This window comes from Pinus tabuliformis, chromosome 6 (assembly GCF_031772625.1).
Source record: "Pinus tabuliformis cultivar Carrire ecotype Pingquan chromosome 6, CPIR1, whole genome shotgun sequence".
In the NCBI taxonomy this organism is placed as follows: Eukaryota; Viridiplantae; Streptophyta; class Pinopsida; order Pinales; family Pinaceae; genus Pinus; species Pinus tabuliformis.
In genome coordinates this window covers 1,110,682,081-1,110,694,913 of record NC_142292.1, presented here as the reverse complement: position 1 = coordinate 1,110,694,913, position 12,833 = coordinate 1,110,682,081, and the positions used below count along the sequence as shown (strand labels likewise).

At 40.5% G+C, this 12,833-nt stretch overlaps 1 protein-coding gene across 2 annotated transcripts in view; it reads right to left on the bottom strand.

The window, feature by feature from the left end:
- The window catches only part of LOC149262788 (DNA binding protein), a 365,336-nt gene that overhangs the window by 196,525 nt on the left and 155,978 nt on the right, over positions 1–12,833 (bottom strand). For both annotated transcript variants that reach the window (XM_089425199.1, XM_089425202.1), the window contains one exon: positions 12,199–12,327. In XM_089425199.1, coding sequence (XP_089281325.1) covers positions 12,199–12,327 — 129 coding nt within the window. The remainder of the gene's footprint in view (positions 1–12,198; positions 12,328–12,833) is intronic.

Sequence of the window (12,833 nt, the reverse complement as noted above, 5' to 3'; positions counted from 1 at the left end):
GTGTGGGCCCATTTGGGCAATCATTGATGAAAGATGGAACAATCAACTCCATCGCCCTATACATGCAGCTAGTTATTTTTTGAACCCACGGTATCATTATAAAGCTAAGGAGTCAGGAGCTTTGAGGGGGGAGGTCAGAGATGGACTGATTGATTGCATTGATCGCATGATCCCATTGGAGTCTGATCAGCTGGAGATACACCGACAGGCCAATATCTTCAGCAATGCATCAGGTACCTTTGGGAAGAACCTAGCAAAGATTGCAAGAGAAGCAGATGAGCCAAGTAAACAAAAATTTCAATTTTCAAATTCTTAATAGTTTTACTTTTTTTTTTAAGTTTGTTCAATCTTTTATAATTTGAAAGTTAGATATAATTTGTAATTTTGTTGAGCTAACTCATTACACTCCTATGTTTTTTGCAGCACAATGGTGGGAGGCCTTTGGTGGCCATTGTCCTGAATTGCAAAGGTTTGCAATTCGTATTTTGAGTCAAACTTGCAGTGCATCTGGGTGTGAGCGCAATTGGTTTGTCTTTGAGAGGATTCACACAAAGAAGAGAAACTGTTTGGATCAAAAACGGTTAAATGATCTAGTTTATGTCCAATACAACCTCCGGCTCAGACGAAACCATTTGTTGAACAAAAGACCTGATTCAGATCCCATTGTGTTGGAAGACATTGATCCAACATCAGATTGGGTAGTGGAGAGTTGTCCAGCAGAGTTTGATCCTGATGAGGATCTTGATTTAGATTTAGATATCGAGACATCGGTTGAAGTTGATCATGTTGTTCTGGTTCAGTTGAATGCAGATCCCAATCCACCAGCCTCAATCTCACAGCCAGCAAGGACTCCAGTTGTAGGTGCTTCCTCTGCTCAGCCACGACAGAAGCGCAGCCGCATATCTACTCTATCTCAGCTTGCATCTGTTGCAGTTGCACAGCCTGCTAGTGGTACCGCTTCTACAGTTGCAGTTGGAGATGATGATGAGGAGGAGGAGCCATGGGGCCCCCTGTCTGACTCTGATGATGATGATCCAGAGATTGATCGACATGATCTTGGCTCCTTTGGCAGTGGCTACTAGCCAGTAGTACTAGTACTGGAGTCTGGTCACCGTCACAGTTTACTTTTGTTGTAGAGGCCATTTCTAGCCTCCTTGGTTATGTGTATTTTGTTTTGAGTCTTTGATCATGTATGACAGTTGACTATGTATTGCCATGGTTACCATTTTGATATAATGGATTGGTTCATGAGCCTACTTTGATCATATGTTGTCTTCCATCTATATTATAATGTTGTGTGTTTGGAAACATGAATGAAAATCATTAAAATTATGTTTAAAATCTTTAAAATTATGTTTTTTTATAAATATATATATATATATATATATAATATATATATATATAATGTATTTTTTACAATGACCGAGTCATTGAAATCGAGCTGGCCGAGTCATTACTGTTTCGGAGTAGGAGTCGGAAACAATCCTCGGCCGAGTCGGAGTCGGAGTCGGAGTTTTAAAACTATGGTTTTAGTGCAGAGCCAGGAGAGAGCAGCAACATTTTGAGAGGGATTTCTTATTGTTCATTTGGGCTTAGCCAGCTTGCCTTGAGAAAGCCCAGGTGCACTCTTTCCAGCACCCCATTATACCCTCTAATTTATTAATAAAATGGCTCAGATTAGGGCAGTTCAACGAGATTTATGGTTGTTAAATGTGCTGTAAATTTTGTATCTATTTCTGCCTTATTTGCTTTGTTTAACATTATATATTTCCATTAGGAATATTACAGAAGCCACCGGAAAGAAAAGTACATTTGTTGGATATTGTAAAAATTCTAAAGCTTCTAAAATGTATATATCTGGTCAAAGGAAAATCGAGTTTGGTAGGATGTAAATTTCGATGAAGATATTGCCCTTGGAAAAGAAAGGGACCTTCCTCCACCTCCTACTGTTGAGCAAAATGATGATGACATGGACCTACTAGAAGGTCCTTCTATGCCGGAATCTGGGAAGGATATTGTTAATAAGGATCCCATGGAGCCTATGGACCCTTTCGATCCTCCTCCATGTGATCCCTCTACCAGGAAGAGACCACTTTGGCTTCGAGATACATTGTAGGATGCTGAGAGACATGTTCCTGCTAAAGGGATCTTTAGAAAAAACAAGAAGCCATGTCAGTAGGATACGGTGTAGCTACAAGCTCCATCATATAGGCAGAACCTCCCATTTTTGAACAAGTAGTGAAAGAGCAGGTTTGGAAGGATGCCATGGTCGAAGAGTATGAATCAATTATGAAGAATGATGTATGAGACGTTATTCCAAGAACTAAAAAAAAAATTGTCATAACTTCAAATTGGCTATACAAGCTCAAGCATGGATCTGATGGAAGCATTGAGAAGTATAAAGTGAGGTTCGTGGTTAGAGGTTCCTCCTAGAAAGAGGGAGGAGATTATGATGACATCTTTGCACCTGTTTCCTGCTACACCACCATTAGATCAATTGTTGCCCTTGCTACTAGTCAAGGATGGACCCTTCACCAAATGGATGTGTACACTGTGTTTCCACATAGCATACTACAAGAAGAAGTATATGTTGAGCAGCCTCAGGGATTTGAAGCAAAGGACAGGAAGACTCACGTTTATAGGTTGAAGAATGCATTATATGGTTTGAAGCAAGCCCCCAAAGCCTGGAATGCTCGCATTGAGAGTTGCGTGGTGAAGCTTTGATTCACAAGAAGCAGTGTTGATCGGAACCTCTACTTCAAAATGGTCCAAGTATGCCTTTGATTTTGGTTTTATATGTTGAGGCTCTATTCTTGACAAGTACTGAGCCTCTAATGTGTGAGTGTAAGAGGGAATTGGCCTCCAAGTTTGAGATTAAGGATCCTGGCTTGATGCATTACTTCCTGGAATTAGAGGTGTCCAATTTGGACACTGCAAAAATTTCACCCTCCTGAGAATTTGGCTCAATCATGGTTCCGCCTGCCTCTTCTCTGGGCTCATGGTTCCACCTGCAAAATTAATAAAAAGAAATTGAGTGTCACGATCTCCATGCCCAGGGCGGACCCCTCTGTGTTGCCATGCCTCCATTCCGTCGTTCTACACCACCATTCTGTCCTCAAATCCGTCGTTCCCCACTGATAACAAAATTGGTTTATGTATAAAATCGAGGGCGGAGTTTCTAAAGAAACCGCAGTGGCCTGTTGGCAAACTTGCCAATTTGTTAGTGGGAGGTCGGGGGATCAAATCCCGCCTCCTAACAAAACCCGCATGTAAAAGTTTTATTTGGGCGAGTTAAGTTTTTTGCATTAAATTTTTGGGTTGGTGTTGGTTGGTGTATGCCACCACATGGGGCCACTCGGTGGGGGCCGGCCCACGTGGGCTGGGTAGGTTCAATCCCCGTCGGCCTCACATTTAATTTATGGTATATTTTAATAGCGTGTGGTTGGGGTGTGGGCCAGGTCCACCGGGGGTGGCCCGCCCAACCCCATACATTAACGTTTAATGTGTTGTTTGGAGGGTTCGGTTGGACCGGCGGGGGTCATGGCCCGTCGGTCCTTTTTAAAATATAATTTTGTTATATGGTTGGGCCGGCAGGGATAATGGCCTGTCAACCCTTTAATAATTAAATTTTGTTTTTCTGTAATATAGTTTGGGGGTGGCGCGGGTGGTGGCTCGCCACCTCATTTATATATTTTTTTATTTTTCTATTAAATAGGGCATTTTTTATTTTGTCTAATATAGGGGATATTAGACAAATTAACGATCCAACAAATTCGCCCGCTTTTGGGAGCTAGGTTTCATGCCCCGGGGTCGGTCAAATTGTAGGACACTTAAACCTGGCCCACAGTCCAACTTTGACCAAAACTTTGACTGGCTCGTTCTCCCTCATACGAGCTCGGATTGACAAACTGTTCGCACCGTTGTGATCAAGACGACAAGATCTACGCTCTGGTCCTGGTTCGAAAGCATTCTGATCACTTTGATTTTTGAGCTTCCATAAGTCCTCTTTGACTTCTACATGAGTCTAGTGCCACCTGGATCAATCCTCCCCACTGAGGAGCTTTTGGTCCTCCAAAAGCATGAAAAATAATCTGCAACTTCTTTGTACCTTGTCTGAATCACAAGCATCCTGAAAGGTCTCGCTTCCATCTCCTTCACCTTTGTTCTTCAGAGCCTTAAGTGATGAGCCAATACCTGCAACCTCTGCAACCTGTAGTACATTGTTTTGCAAATTACATGCTTGACTTACATGACCAACTAATGACCCAAGCATCCATACTTGCCACGAGTTTATATCGCATAATCTGTGGTCAAGTTTACATCAAGATGGACACAATACCTCAGTTACGAAAAAAGGCCAACATATCATTATTGCTCCAACAAGTGATGGAAAACACATCATCACTGCAACATATGATTTACAAAGATAAGGCCAAACACTATTTTTGTTTTGACAAGTGATAGAAACACGAGATCACTTTCACAGTTTAAAATGCAACTAAAAATAAGACCAGACATCATTGTTGCTTGACAAGTGATAGAAAACACATCATCACTCTTACATTTTAAAAGGCAACAAATGATTTACAAAAGCATGACCATGACAAGCTAACATATCTAGAAACCATTTTTCACTTATCGTTGTGAATGGGTCATCCCCCTGTGGTGGTTTTGCTTGTCGAACAATTGTTTCACCTGGTTCATGCACTGACACTTTGTCTTTATGGCACTACTCTGGATGGAGCCTCCAACATGTGGCTCTTTGATGGCCACTTCTGTCACAATGACTGCAATAGGTCTTCTTCCTCCAGATCTGCTTAACATGTTTCTTTTCCTGCTGTTGAAAGCATCTTTCATGCCTCCCCCTTTTGTGTGCTCCTATTCTTTTGCAACACTTAGAAAATGTATGGTTATGTAATCCACAAAAGGTACATTTTTTTCGATGTCATGTTTTACGTTCATCATTAAAAACATGATTATAATCGAAATGAACATTCGAATGTCGAGACTGGTTATACCTTTCCTTGTTGTCTCTGGTGTAAGTATGGCAATGAGAGCTTGCCTCAGCTCCTTCCCTGCAATGGGCACTACCATGGGATGATGGGGATGTGTTCCCATCATTCTTTTTCCTCGACGATGTCTCAGAAGAATCTAACACCTTTGAGCATTCTCCTTCGGTGTATCCCGTGCCTGCAAATCGAGGTCTCTGCACAACCTCCAATGGTTGAGTTATGCCTTGATTATTAACACCAAGTTTTTCTTCCTCCTCATGCCTCGTCCTTGTAAGGAGCCTCATGTTTGTCCCTGTAATTGGGATCTCCAAATCTCCAACAGAAATCATACTATGTGAAGACGAAACCGAAAGGAAATCAATATCTTTTACCTCCTCTGTCGATTTGGAAAGAACTGATGAGGGCTTCTCATCATCTGTTGTTGGTGGTTCACTAGCTGTCTCGACACATTCCCCAACTTCCTTTCTCACATACCCAGGTCCTTTCTGACGAGGTAATTCCTCTACTTGGATGGGGTTGACAATGCCTTGGCCATTAATGCCCAAGCCTTTTCCTTCATACCCCATTTTCTTCAACAGTTTGGAGTCAATTCCTGTGGTATGATTTTCAAAAATAGCAAAATCATCATCCGGAAACATACACGAAGATGGAGAATTACTTTTTGCCTCACATGGGTCATGTTGCAGCTTTTCCAAGGCCTCTCCTTAGCTTGCAGCTGTTGTAGCAAACTTTGTTTTTCCTCTTTCTCTTCATGTAGAAGCATCTTCAATTCAGTGTTATCTGTTTGAAGACTTTGGTTGTTGTGCTTTAGTTCTTCCAGGGCCTCTTCCATCACTTGCAACTGAAGCTGCAATCTCTCCTTTTCCTCTATCTCTTTCTGTAGAGTTTCATACATTATTTCCACCCTTTGGGAAATCTTGAGCATGGTCTCATACATCGCTTTTTCATCCTCTGTCACAACACGTTCCATTGTTCACGCTTGCAATTCACATCCACACAAAGACCGCTTTGATACCAAACTTGATCCAAGTTGACTCAACTCCCGGATTTAACCAAAATCTTTTGCTTTCGTGATGTGATTAGAATTGCCTTTAAAATAGCATAATTGAACATATATGCATGTTGTAAAGAAGAAGGAACATGACAAGAATCAACAACATAAAACTCAAGATGTTGATAACGGAGTTCGTCCAAGAGGGACTACGTCTTCGGGCCCCGGTGTCAAGATGGTGTAGGCAACTGCATTAAGTGCTGTCAATAGTGATGATGTACATAGGTGGTGATGTCGCCATCATACAAGGAAAATGCCCTCACGCAGGAGTGGCTCCAAGAGATGTTTCGCTGCAAGAACTCTCATTCAAAAAGGACTCCTATCAGTATGACCTGAACTCATGCATGATGATAATGAGCATCCTGCCAACATGGCATAAAAGGGATCTCAAAGCAAACATACATCGCGACACATAAGTATCCCATCAACATAACAACAAAGGGATCTCAAGAAAAACATGATGAATCATGACAATAAGTACATCCCACAGATGATTCTGCGTCACATCAAGCAGGAATCATGAAACAAGTAAGAAAATAAGATCCCACATCAAACATCAAACAAGGATCTATACAGCACAATGCATCTCATAGCAAAAAGATGTACATGAACACACTGGATATACCTCACATCCTGGGACCCTCTGCAGAAAAGGATGTCAAACTGTTGAAGTTGACCGTACCAACAACCTCGCTGTGTCGGATCTCATGGAATGAGTGCTCGCATGTTGAATGTTGACACCTGCACTCCACTTTGAAAAGAGGCTGAAAAATGAAATGATCAAATGATCAAATGGAAAATTTGAATGCACCATCAGATCTGTGGCGTCGAATAGTGCAAAATCGACTGTCAAATTTATGAATTCTAAGAAAGAGGACTAATAGACAATGATGCTATATCTCAGCTTGGACTAATGGATGTGACCCTCCCGAGTAAGGGTCCCGGTCGATCAAGGACAATGATGATGCTATATCTCAGCTTGGACTAATGGATGTGACCCTCCCGAGTAAGGGTCCCGGTCGATCAAGGACAATGAGCTATGCTCTTCCCCCCTGTCTGAGCTCCAAGGGTGAGGGATTGAGCCAAAGAGCTCCTAGGGTTGAGGGAACTCCAGACAATCGGATAGTTTGTGATCCTTAACTCTTAATACATCATATCCTGCTTATTGTCGAGCAATAGGATAGCTTTTGATCCTTACCTCTCGGTAAGTCATATCCTACCTATTGTCTCTCTTTGGGTTTGACAGAGTATACCCCAGTTGGCATCCTATCAACAAGCTAGGCTTGTTGGGATTGTTTCCCACCCATCTGGGCAATGGGTGTTGACTACTTGAGTTAGGCGCAATCCCTACCATTTATGGTAAGTGGTATCCTACTCAAGTTATGGGATGCAAATGTTCTACCACTGACTCTTGAGGGTCAAGTTGGGAGGATTAGCAGACAATAAGGTAGTTTGTGATCCTTACCTTATGGTAAGTGGTATCCTTCCTATTGTCACAAGTCAATAGGATAGAGTGTGATCCTTACCTCTCGGTAGATGGTATCCAATCTATTGTCCTTGGATAGAGGCTGGTAGCTTGAGCTACCCTATGATGTCAAACTCTTCTTCTTTTATATTAGAGTGTTCAGTAGATGAGCAGAGATGACATTTGACTTGATGATGACAAGACATTTGAGATGGGACATATGAAGCAATTAGAAAATTCTCCCTAGCTGAGAGGGAGTGTTAATTTCGCAGCTCAAGGATAAATAGCCTCCTTTGGACAGCCTTCCTCATCCGTAGAAGACCCTCTTTGCCCTTGGAAGAATTTAATTTGGTCAACAAAAAAAAATTATATAAAAACCCACATGTGCACACAAGTTTTGGTCGGCCTAAAGACAAAATTGGGTCTCCAAGAAAGCATATAAATACAAGACAAGTCAACCTCATTAGGCATCACATCAACTCATCCATTCTTCTCTCTCTCCTCTTGTGATTGGTTCATACATCTAAAATTGCATGTCTCTCTCACACGTGCAAAGGAAAGGAAGGACAATCTGAAATCTGCATTGCCTTTTTCTGCTCAAACAGTTTGACCATCTGTTGACCACCTTTGACTTGGCATTTTGACTTGGCTTGACTTGCGTAACTCCAATTTTGGGAGGTTGAATTATTTGGCACAGAGATCGAGGTATTTTGGGCAATTTGACTATAGTTGACTGCAGACTTTTGATTGCAAGAAATCTGAGTTTGACCATGAGCTTTCTCTCTCCTTTGACCATGGATTTTGCGACTATTTTTACTGATGTTTGACTAACATGAAAGGTTGCATTGATTGGCAGTTTGACCGAGACTTTTGGAGGGTTGTTGACCATTGACTTGAGGACTGACTAGGGCATCATTTGTTGTTGTTCACTATTGTTGACTTTGACCATATTTGACTTGGAACAGATTTGACTATTGGCTCATCATTTGGATATTGGTTAGTTGATTTTGTTGGATAGTCAAAGGATTGACTTTGACTCTTGATTGATGAATTGAAACATTGTACTATCTCTGCTAAACATTTTATGACAATCTAATAAGAAAAGGAATTTGAAAGGGTTTCCCCCCTTGTGGGGTTTTTCCCTGGTCTTTGACCAAATTTGGTCTCTTGTTATTGCTCTTGATTGTCTTCTACTATCATTGCATTTACTATTCTATCTACAATTGTTATTTATCATCGGAAGATTAAATTTGAATGTTAATTGAAGATAAGATTGGGCTAAAGTGACTGTTACAACATAGAACAGTTAAAAATTAACATGATGAGTCAAGTTAACAGTGGAAAAGGGTCGAATTTGAGGTAGCTGAAATTCCCAATCTGATTGGGAAATCAGTGTGAATTTGGAAGCCGCAACTAAACCCTAGCGTGGAGAAAGAACAAATTATTTTCAGTCGCTGCATCTCTTAGGTAATGTGGCAAGCCGAATTACAAAGATATTGGATCTCAGAAGCTGGAATTTCCAAGATTGTTTGCCAGACATAGGGGCCAATTTCCTTAAGCAAATTTGGAGGTGGAGATTGCCCGGACCAAGATAATTTGTTGGGGTCGATTTACCAGAGTACCATGGAAGAACAAGCCGCATTATTCTAAGGAGAATGATTGTGTTAAAATTTGGGGCATATGGTTTACCAGTGGCCACAATTATAACTAGTTGCATACAGCACGTCTTCATGTAATGAGTTTGTACTAATACTTTCCTACAAGGTGTTCGTGAAAACACCTGAAAGAGGAATTTGAAAATATGCAAATTGATTGGCTCATGGATGATCCATCAAGGATTCGAAGTGGCCTGGACAAAGGCCAAAAAAGGTCAAACGAGTCATTAAGATAGTTCGCAACCATCGGTGCCAACTTTCATCTCAAAAGAACTTTTATGAGAAGAATTTTGTGAGGGGTTTGGATTTGGAAAGGACGAGGAGCCAAAGCAAAAGCAGTCTCAGGAACTTCTAAGAAAGAGCAGAAATCAACTGAGAATAAAGTAGATTTGTTTCACATGTTAGGCAGCTTGCGCTCTAGATCACATGTGTAGAGTTAAAAAGGACAAAGAAACAGATGAGGCTGCAAAAATTGAGGAGAGTGAGAAATGGAAAAGAATTCAAGTCAACAGATTGAAGAAATGGTTGAAGGGTCTATGGTTGGCAAGGGAATGCATGAGGAGCACTCTAACTTGCATGATGACGAGGAGAAGCATGACTCAGATTTGCATCATGAGGATCACGAGATTCCTCTTTTAGAGAGCCCTTTGAAGGCTCAAGTGATAGTGATGGATGAGATGGTTGAGCATTCATCCTTGGGACTAGCCATTGGTGAGGTGCAAGTAGATGAGGAGGCCTCCAGCAGGGCTACAAGACATTCAAATGATAGCCACCGGAAGAAGATTGAGCATTTCGGGATAGATCTTATGGCACTAAAGAGGACCCAACACTTTGACAGACCATCTTGCAACAGATCAGTAAATTGAAGAGCTTGGAGTTGTGTGTGCCAAGTCAATGGCCAAGTTGTCTAGCGTTGGGGAACAACGAATGCCCCTAATTGGATAGCCAAGGAGCATATTCTATAGTTTCAGCACAACCCTCTTCAGGAGTACGTAGACAGGGCTTTCAGCACTATCAGCCTACCTTTGTACATTAGAGAAAGAGGGGCAGAGTCTTCTAGATGGATCTTATGGGTTGACTAGGCGGCGCCTTCCAGATGGGTTTTACAGGTTGGCAAAGATTGAGCGACGAGCCAATAATTTAAGAACATACCAGTTAGAATCAGAGTGGCATAGTGGAAGCATGGTGAGATTGTTTCTTGTGTGGGTACTTATGCACAAGATCTGTGCTAGGGGATGGATTGGAGAGAAGTGATGAGTTGGTATCCTACTGAGTGGATAATTTATGGGGCAACATCCATAGCCAGGGACAAAGTACAGTTGGAGCCATGGGACATGGTCGATGATGGATGGCCAAGGTGGCATTTGGATCCAGGGGATCTATTTGTGGCAGGATCAGTCAGAAGTTTGTTTGGGATCCAGGTATCGAGGGTTCCATTCATGATTGGGTGGCACGAAGACATGATGTTACACAATGGTTCATATGGGATCCTGGTATTGGTGTACAAATGTTTTTACAGTTGGCACATGTGGATTGCTTGAGGACAAGCAATCTCAAGCCGGAAGAATTTGTAATATCCCCATTTTTGGCTTCCCTTGTAATGAAATTAGGGTGGATTTCGAGGGTTTGTAACAGACATGTCATAGGAGTGAGATTACGTCAGTGGAGGGCTTTGGAGGAGTTTTATGGGGTCCGATGGGGTTTGATTGCTATATCTCATCATATGGGTCAGTTCTGCACAATTCATTCTTGGTTCTGTTGCATTCCAACAATTCCCTAAAACGGGGTTATTATCAATCATGTTATAACTAAATAAGGTAAAGGTGTTATTTGGAGCAGATTATTTGGAGAAACACCTTAGTGTAATAGCTCGTTGGAACTAGGATAAAGAGATCTAAAGGATGGAATGATGAAAAGTGACTTTTAGTGGCCAGAGAAATCATAGAGGCAGTTTAATCATTTTTCAGGGTTAAAAGTGACTTAAATAAAATAAAATAAAAAAAGTCACTTGAATACAATAAAAGGGAGAAGCTTCTAGAATGAAAATAAAATAATAATGTAAAAATGTTTCTAGAACGCTGAAGAGAGATCCATCAAATATTTAAAAAGGAGGGGAAGCAAACCTTTTGGACATTGGGAGTTAATCAGTTGTTGTTTGTGAAGATTGGGGGAATTGTCCTCACAGATTATTAAGCCTGAGATGAAAACCCTTAGCTACCTTGATGAGATTGGATGGAAACCCATCTCATCTCTTGGTCAATTTGTTCAGAATTCACAGGTGTGTATATCGGTTCCAGTAACCGTTTTGGAGAGACCAGAGTCAGTATTGCAGCAGTTATTTTGGAGGCCATCACCTCAACTATTTAGCAGCCATTCAGATATCTTGTTGATGTTTGTAACAGGTTCTCAGAACCATATTTAATATAATAAGGCTCTGGATTTTATTCAGTTTTCTACTATTTCTCATGTTAACTTTGAGCTGTAGCATTTCTAGATTTTTCGTATTGTAAAATTTATTTGTTTGCCGATAATTTCATGGTGTAAATTCTGTGATTTGAATGGTTTTTAAATGAAGAAATTTATGGTGTAATTTTTGAAGAAAAATTCCAGAAGTTTTGGCCAAAGTATTATTTGGGATACTACAATATACCTAAGCATACTTTGCATGTTTGGTCTCTAAAATTTTATAATCCTTAAAATAATTTTTTAATTAGAATTTACTTATTTTATGTATTTTTTAGTGGACTGAGTCACTGAGATTAGATCAGTCCATGTCAAACCAAGTCTGAGTCCGAGTCAAAGTTGACCCTCAACCGATTATGAGTCCAAGTTTAAAAAACAATACTTGATAGCCTGGCACTCTTTTAACTGTCCCACATATCAGATCAGTGCTACTAATTCCTTTTCCATGTTCCTATTTACCCTTCCATTGCTGCTAGAAACTAGAATCAGATGAATTGTCATTCTAAATCCAGAATTATTATGAAGAGTATCCCTTAAATTTGATGAACGTACCCCAATACCTGACTGCAGAGTGTCTCCATTCAGATGAATGTCTTCAATGTTCTGATTTGCTGTCCCATTTTCATTTGCAACAAGTTCACGGAATAAGCGTTGAACCAATGGATTTGTAAATCCAAAAAGCTTCACATCAGAAAGAAAAAAACAAATTTAGAGATGTAGTCATTGAGACTGAGCATTTCCTTTTAGCTTAAATAATTTTTTCAACTTCCACTGAATATCAAATAAACCGAAGACATTGTCTGTCCTATTCTAAATTACTTGTATAGATTTATATAAAAAATCAGAATACAGATATTTGAAAGTAATAATGAAACATAAATACATCTTCACTTATTATATTGTCTGTGGTCCTTGCTACCACTTTATTTCTCACCTTGAGTGCAAAGCCTTCCCTAGATGACAAGACAAGGGGAAATCGGAAGACTCACCTGTCACCTTCTTCCCTTACTTTAGGATGACTTCTGACCACCACTACGGGGATTTCCCTGTGTTTCTATTTTCTTCTGCCTTATGATAAGGGAATGTTTGATGATTAGAAGATCATTAATCTACTTGGGCTTTATGTATGAAAGGGGTTAATTAGGATGTTCTATATTCTAGTAAAGCTGGATATTGTAATGAAATGA